Raw genomic sequence first — 8,300 nt, 5'->3', positions numbered from 1 at the left:
CCCTCGTTAGTGTTCAGAGAGATGGTCTCCGAGAATGCCTTAGGGTAGGATATGTTTATTATAAATTGATGAACAATTTAAAGAGGTCTCGGATTTAGCGTGCGATCAGTACAACTGGCAGAGTGGACAAGAGTGGGTATACAAGTGAAGTCTGTCTCCCTCTCCTCTCTATCTGTCTGTCTGCCTGTCAGTCTGTCTGTCTGTCTGTGACTCTGTGCAGCTAGTCTGTCTCACTCTCCTCTCTCCTCTCTGTCTGTCTGTCTCTCTCTCCTCTCTAGCTGTCTTTCTGTCTGTCTGTGACTCTGTGCAGCTGATGCCGGTGCCGCTCTCGGTAACTGTCGGTTTTTATTTGAACTCACTGAGGAGCGCAGATTCCCAGAGCTTTTCTTCCCCTTCCTGTACTGCGGGGCGCAAAGGCCCCGCCTCCTGGGCCACAGGCTCTGAGGCTGCAACTGCCACAGATGGAGACACATGAGGAGATGAGCATCTGTACCGGAGAGAGAGAGAGAGGGGGGGGGGGGAGAGAGAGAGAGAGAGGAGGAGGAGGAGGGAGGGAGAGAGAGAGCTAGGGAGGGGGAAAGGGAGGGGAAGAGAGAGATAGAGAAAGGGGGGAGTGGAGAGAGAGGGAAAGAAAGAGAGGGGAGGGAGGGTAGGGAAAAGTAGTGAGAGGGGTGTGAGAGAGAGAGAGAGAGGGAGAGTGAGAGAGAGAGAGAGGGAGAGCGAGAGAGAGGGAGAGGGAGAGAAAAGAAAAGAGAGGGAGGGAGGGAGTCAGGGAGGGAGGGAGAGATTGTGTGTATGAGAAAGAGAGGGAGAGAGAGACAGTGGGAAGAGTAGGACACAGGGAGAGAGTGTCCTTTGAATCTGTGACTCCTTTGAATATGAAAAAGAGAGAAAAGAAGCAGAGAGCAATAGAGTGAGAGAATAGAAGCAGAGAGCGATAGAGGGAGAGAAAGAGACAGACAGCAGCTTCATCCGGAGGAGAGAGGGGGTAAACGGTAATCGCCCCCCCCCCACCACCCCCGTTGCTCAGTAAACGCTGCTCGGTGCAGACTCCCACGTGCTGAGTGGACTGCGGCTCGCTCTCTCCAGCGGCTCTGCGTCCGTCCGCGCCTTTCACACTTCGTCCGTGCGCCCAGCCGCGAGTCTCGCCGTCCCGCGCAGAGAGGGCCGGCCGCTTTTTTTCTTTTTTTTTGGGAAGGGGGATCTGCCGTCGCCGGCCACAGAGACAGTCCTTGTCCCGAGGGGACCGCGCTGACGGGACGCTCCTCTTTCAAAAAAAAAAAACCATGAGCACCTGCAGGAAGAGATGCAAGAGGCAGATCCTGAAATTCGCCCAGTACGCTTTCAGGGTAATCACCGGCACGCTCAACAACGGTAAAAGTTCACCTGCTTTACCTGCTTTACCTGCTTTACCTTTAACCCTTAGGCTGTGACCTCACTGCCTGTCCCGGCTGTTTCAAGCTTTATATTTTGTTTGTGATGCAGTGTTCTCAACCAAACTTTAACTGTGCTTATGGGAAAAAGTGAAAGATACTCTCCTGGTTTCCATGGTTTGTAATTTGCTGCTTGTTATTTGCAGTGTGGCTGAAAAGCTCTCAAGTCATACTGTAGAGTGCTTTAAAAGACATAAGTTTGATTTTGATTGTCACTTGAGTGGTTTTTATACAGATTTTATGCACAGAATACCCAATTGCCTGTGGGTTTGTTATACTGCGGAGTATTGCAGAAAAAGTGATCTTGGTGGTCCTTCTTTGTCAATTATGTTTTTGGAATAGTTATTGCAATGGTGTTGACAAAAGGCTGAGTTTATTTAAAATGTGTGTACGAGCCATAGTGCAATCAGTGGCTATGATTATCAGTGTGGCTATAATACTGTGGGCTATTTTCTATAGGTGGCCACAGTGGACAGCTGAACTGCGCTAAGCAGCCAAGGGATAGATGTGCTATATTTATTTATTTATTTATTTCAAAGCTGCTGTGTTTATTTTATTGTTTATTATTTTTTTTCTGCTGCAGCAGCAGCAGCATATAGATGGAGTTAGACACCCTTGTGCTTTAAATCTCCCCCCCCAGGGCATGCTGGGAACACAGCGTGTACTGTAAGGCTCAGAGAGATGTACTGTAGTGTGCTGTGACACAGCCAGTCTGAATTGCTTTCCTTGCAGTTTGTCATACGTGCTCAGAATTAAAGGCCAGCTATTTTATAAGCCCTTTCAGAGTTGCACATTACAGGGATGATTGATAGCTTTAAAAAAAAAAATTTTTTTTACAGAATATCCACCTGAGAACATTTTGTGTTGACCTTTTTTTTTTTATTTTTCACTATGAAAGATAATTTTTAAAATAATGGTAATAATAAAAACTCCTTTTTATTACCCCTCAAGAGTTAGGGCCCTGTCATTTCTGTAATGTGCAAACTCTAAAATAATGCGGGCAGATGTCTGTGTGCATGCTGCATTATGGAAATGCAACTGAATCCACACGGTTAAATGAGCTGTATATTTCGCATTCCACTCCCCAGGACTAAACGGCAGTATAGAGGTGTTGGGTATTGACGTTATGTGGAAAATATGATCCATGAAAGAGGATGGGGTCTGATGTGACCTTCATGATACAAAATCTGCGGCTCTTTAGAGATAACCGGAAATGCTGCATACTCTGTTCATGACTCTGTGGAATTCCCCAGTTCCATTTTAAATGGAATTCTGTACATTCTTGATGCTGCTGTGTCTCTGCAGAGACTCAGTAAGGCATGTGATTCGCTGCGAATTGAAAACTCAGGGTCAAGAATTAATAAATAAATAAAGAAATAAAGAAATCGTGAGCATATGGCTTCCTGTAATATCAGGAAATGAGTCTAATAGGATTGATTACATTTTATTGCAGGAAATTGTCCTGACTTCCAGTGTCATTATGGCCATAACATGTATTCCGTAATTGCACTTTTCCTAAAATTAATTGCTATTACTGTGGGGGGGGGGGGGGGGGAAGAAAGAATAAAAGCAAGAGAAGATCCAGACAAGCTTTCTGAGTTGATTTTACAGCTATAAAAGTGTAAATAATATCCACCCACTAGTGCAGTGCATTTCATAACTGACATGGGCTTTAATGTTCCACAGAAGATGGGCTTTGCTTTGGAGATGTGTGTCGTCTGGGCCCAGTACAAGCGTGAAAGGGGGTCGCATTGTTGTGGGTAATTAAATCTGACCCTCATATTTACCATAGATGCTGCGCTTTCTCATATTTCTCCCAGCCAATTATGTGCTGAGCTGAAAGCTCCCCCCCACCTGTTGTGACAGACAGAACTGGAAGCGGGGAACCAGCACTCAGATTTACCGTCCCCTCCCGTTTCTAGGTCACCTGCTCGGCGACTGTTTTGAGACTGAGCAAAATTAGCATCACCTGCCTTCCAGGTGTAGCTGTGATTCAGCCGCCTGTGTGTGTCCTGCTCTTCCACAGAATGCAGAAATAGAAACAGATGTGGCATCCGCGAAGGCGACAAAAGAAAGGAACTGGCTTTCTTTGTTCTCCTGGTACGGACCTGTATGAGCAGTACAGCAGACATACTGCATACTGAAAGCAAGTCGTGCGTCAGTGTTGTCCATGTGTCCTTTCTTCTACTTTATTCCAGGCTCATTTGTCTATTGTGGAAAGGTGCACGTGTGTCCAGAGGCAGGTCCAGAGGGTGAAAATGTGATCCCTCTTCCAACAGTTTGACTGGGTGCATTCATGCTGGATTCGCAACATGTTAGACAGAAACCTATGCGTAGAAGTATGGAAAATATTTCGAACCATACCAACATTCCTCCCACAGTTCTCAGGTTGTTTGATTCCCATGGCAATTTTAAACAACCTACCCCGCACAACTTCTGAAATCTTGGATCCAATCCTGTATTTGCTGACATGGAGTAAATCATCCATAGACTAACAGGGGAGAAATGACTGCAGAGTTGTAGGAAACGGCTTTGGCACTCAACCTACAGTGAATTAATCTGATTAGCAACTAGCTACAAATTTAGTACACAATGACAGGCTGATGTGTGCAGGGAATCAAACAAACAGATGTGTGTGGGCAGTGAACCGAATGATCACGCAAGTATGATTGCTACCTGTTCTGTGAACAGTCTGTTAGCTGGCACAATACGTACACAATGTGAGAGAGAAAGGATGTAAGACATATAGGGATGTGCTCTTCTGCCAACATTTTATTCATTTGCTCTGATGATCTGTTTTTGTGAGGAATAAAGAGATTTAAATATTCAGCAGAAAACCTTCACTTTCACTCCACAAGCGGTCATCCAGTCACTACTGGTCATTGAAATTAATGGAGTTCTAGAACACTGCCTTAGAATTTTGAACTCTTCAGAATTAGAATTTCCAAAGCTTCAAAGGGTTAAATGTTTCATGTTAAATGAGATGCAGTGCTATGCAGACCACGTGCACAAGACAGTATGTTATGCAATGACTAATGCTACAACGTGTAGTAAAAAACAATGAAATATAATTTATTGACAACCGCATGACATATTTAGCTTCGCAACCTGTAATTACTTGTGTATAAAAATCTTTGGGTAGTCCCTTTGAATACTGTTTATGTGGTTGCACAGGGTAACCAATTCAGTCTACTAAGCATCTCCATTCAGAAGGTGTGAAAGACAAATCTGATTGCCGACTTATGAAAGATGTTATTAATAAAAGAAAAACAAAGTAAAAAAGAGGATGAGGGCCTTAGGAAATGAACACATGTAATCTGTGAGATCAGGAAGTGGATGTTTCTTTGTGAACTGTTAGCCGAAGCTACCAATCAAGTCCGCCATCTGAACCTTAACTACGCCGATTCTCTTGGGCCGGGCGTGACAATTCGATTGGCCTCGCCGTTTCCATGTCACCCCCGTTGTCATCAGGGCCCTTCCTAAAAAAAGGGCAGGCTGCCCTCCCCCCCCCCCACCCCCACCCTCCCCCCGTGCCAGGGACAATGCGCACGCCAAGGCCAGCGACTCCCAATTTGTACCCATCAGGGGAGAGAACACACGACACGCCAGACACCCATTCAGCCGTCGTCGCTCCGGGGGGCGGGGGGGGTGGCGGTGGGGGGGGGGGGTGATGGCGTGGGATTGGTTCTCGGCGGGAGAGCGCGGCGGGGGCCGAAGGAACTGTTGTCTGCGGCCGGGCCCGTCTTTGTTGGGCGCTCCTTTTGTTTCCCGACGGCGACTGGCGGATCGGGTTGCCGTGGCGTCTTCGTGGTGACGGCGGAGCAGAAAACCTATATTCCTCATATCGCCGACCCGCCGCTGAATATTTCATACCGCGCGCGGGATCGCGTGGCCCTTTAAGAGGTTCTGTTCGGTTCCTGCGGATACGACTCGCGGAGCTGAGCTCCGGGGGGGTGGGGGAGGGGGGGGGGGGGGATGTTGCATTATACGGTTTGTAAGGAGTTTTTTTTTTTTTTTCTTGTTTTGCTTTAGAAGGCATTAGAAAAAAAAAAGCAAAGCAGTGTATTAAAATCACATTTACTTTGGAGGAGCACAGTTTAATTTGGTAAGAACACAAATGTTTATGTCGTTACCGTGGCGACGAGAGCAGCAATCATTTTGTTCCCGCTCTCTGGCTTTCGGTGACATGCATCATCGTCATCATCATCATCATCATCATCATCAGCAGCGTTGTCCTTCGTCTTACGGGCCAGAACTAATTTGTTTTCGCCATTTCTGTCAGGCTCTTTCTCCAAACCTGCACAAAAACCCCAACCATTCCCCGTCCTGCCCTTCAGTGAATGTAATCAATTTGCCTATTTGCTCTAATGTTTGTAAATGAGAGTCAATTCAGTGCACAGAATGAGCAGTTTATTTTTAGAGGCCAGACATGGTGAGAGACCAGGCTCTGGATATTGTATAGCTTCGCTCGAGATACAGGCAATGGCAACGGTCGTTTTAAAACTGAAAGCATGAAATTACACGGTGTGTGACCTTACGCAATGACTAACGGACAGTTCCCTGTCCTTCATTACTACATAATGAAGTTTGGAACCCAAGGCCATCGGACCGAAACCAGCTTGTGTGAGGAAAGAACCGAGAGGCGATGTCGTAGCTGCTGTTTTGCAACAGCCACTGCTGCTGTTGTTGTGTTTTTTTTTGTTTTTTTTTTTATTACTGTGATTTTTTATTGTCTCCTCGAAGGTTTGATTGTGTTTTGCTCACAAGTGTGGAAGCGAGGTACTTCGAGATACTCTTTCCAGCCCTTTTCCAGCTCTTTCGTGTCAATAAGGTTTCCTATTGGCTGCCATTACAAAGTCTTAAATAACAAATCGCTGGTTCCTAAGCCAAAGTAATCACCCGCTTTTCCCCCACAATGGCCCTTAACTCTTTATACCAATAATTAAATGTTTCCATTTGTGTTCTTCACCAAATGATTGCAGATCTCACATTGAAACCCAATATATGTATATATATATATATATACGTATACACACATTATATATAGCCATCACCACCAATTAGTGATTTTAAACCATCTGCTCTGATAGGTGCTTAACAATATCATCATAATGTTTTATTCATGACTTTATGAATAACTAATTGCCTTCAGAAACCAAAATCAGTGCATTTATCATGTGTGATGCTCCGTCAGACCGTTCAATACAGATCACGCCATATGTCTTTCAAAAGGGCGAATTCCCAGGGAAACAACGCCTCCTTTTAAAAAAAAAAAAAAAAAAACAGAAGAAGAATGTGATAATTAAGGAGACAATGCGGAAGGGCATAATAAGTGCGCGTAAGGAACCGCGATTGTGTGTGTGTGTTGTTTTTTTCCTTCTTCCTCTCCTTTCTCATCAGTGCGTTATTGTGCAGAGTGACTCCCAATGCGGCGGCAGCTGCAGCTAGCCCAGCCGTGCGACGCGGATAGCCGCCTGCTCTCTCGCGCGCTCTCTCTCGCCACAGCTGTGCGCATTCACGCGTCGCCACGTCGCGCGCGGTAAGGCGCGGTAACACCCTCCTGGCGTCACCGCGTGACGTCACCCATGAGATTCTGACTTTTGACCAGTTTGTGACCAGTCAATCGATCAATTTTTATTTGTATTGCGCTTTTAACAAAGGAGCTTTGTCACAAAGCAGGTTTGCAGAGAACCGGCCCGCAAAGAGTAAGCCTAGGGCAACAGTGGCAAGGAAAAAAAACTCCCTGACTGATAGCAGGAAGAAACCTTGAGCAGAACCAGACTCAGAGGGGGAACCCATCTGCCGCGGGCAGGCACCGGTTTGTTATGGAAAGTCAATAGTGTGACGACTTTGACCTCTCCCTGAGCCCTCCAACGGTCTCTTTGTGAGTTACGTTTCTGTAGTTTTGCATTTTCGGTTATCTGTTTGTTTATTTTTCAAACAATCAGTCAATCAATCAATCAGTCAATGAATCAGACTTTATTTATATAGCACTTTTCATACAATCAAATACAATGCTTCCCATAGTAAAACACAAAAGATACACAAATAAAATATAACATAGAGTTAAACAATAGAAAGTATGTCCAGTGTTGCAGGAATAGCATTCTGTCTCTATGAAATCCATTTATACTGCCGGACATTTTCTGAAGCAATTTAGGATAAGCATCTTGCTCAAAGACACAATGATAGTGCCTCACCTGTGAATTGACCCAAGTTCCCTGTCTGTCATTCTACAGGCCCCGTTCCTGTCTAAAAATATCATAGGAAAGCAAACAGTTCATCAATTTGTGGGCCGTCAACAAAATGGTATATGAAAATGGATCAAATTCAAAGTGGAGGCTTCAGGAAAAATATATATCTATTGTCAAGTACAAAATGCTCAGCATTCAAGGTAAAGGAATGTTCTGGTCACTGACCTTCATCACTGTAAAGAAATGGAAAAAAATTGAAATTTTATTGTGTGCACTGACCGGTATGTATATCACACCACAGTGCTCCTTATCACACATAGATTAATCTTCATAAGTCTCTGCACGTTCAGTTATTGATTGGCTATAGTCATTTGTTCAGCAACCACCCATGGATATTTTAATTAGACCACATACTGTGAAGGCGATACCTGTGAAGGTTTTGAAAGATGTTTTTTCTGCACCCAGAAATCAATTAATACACATTAATTTGGAAACCATCTGTGCTAAAGATTACCAATAGTCATTTTCTTGTAATCTTTTACGTTCACAAGAATATGGGAAGACTGTTCATAGATTTCAGTCTACGATCAATGTTTTATCTGTTCTGTGGTTTTTGTCGCTTGTTAATTTTAAATAAATCATTTGAGAGAGAGAGAGAGAGAGAGACAGCTAC

The 8,300-nt window shown here is 44.7% G+C and overlaps 1 protein-coding gene across 1 annotated transcript in view; it reads left to right on the top strand.

Moving 5' to 3' along the window:
• The first annotated feature begins 769 nt into the window (after positions 1 to 769).
• LOC118228298 (Kv channel-interacting protein 4-like) overlaps positions 770 to 8,300 on the top strand; it is a 50,557-nt gene continuing 43,026 nt past the window's right edge. Inside the window, exon 1 of the mRNA XM_035419730.1 lies at positions 770 to 1,374. Within this exon, the coding sequence (XP_035275621.1) occupies positions 1,287 to 1,374 (88 nt within the window). The 5' untranslated portion in view covers positions 770 to 1,286. The remainder of the gene's footprint in view (positions 1,375 to 8,300) is intronic.

This window comes from Anguilla anguilla, chromosome 5 (genome assembly GCF_013347855.1).
Source record: "Anguilla anguilla isolate fAngAng1 chromosome 5, fAngAng1.pri, whole genome shotgun sequence".
Taxonomy (NCBI): domain Eukaryota; kingdom Metazoa; phylum Chordata; class Actinopteri; order Anguilliformes; family Anguillidae; genus Anguilla; species Anguilla anguilla.
This window is presented reverse-complemented; position numbering and strand designations above follow the sequence as displayed.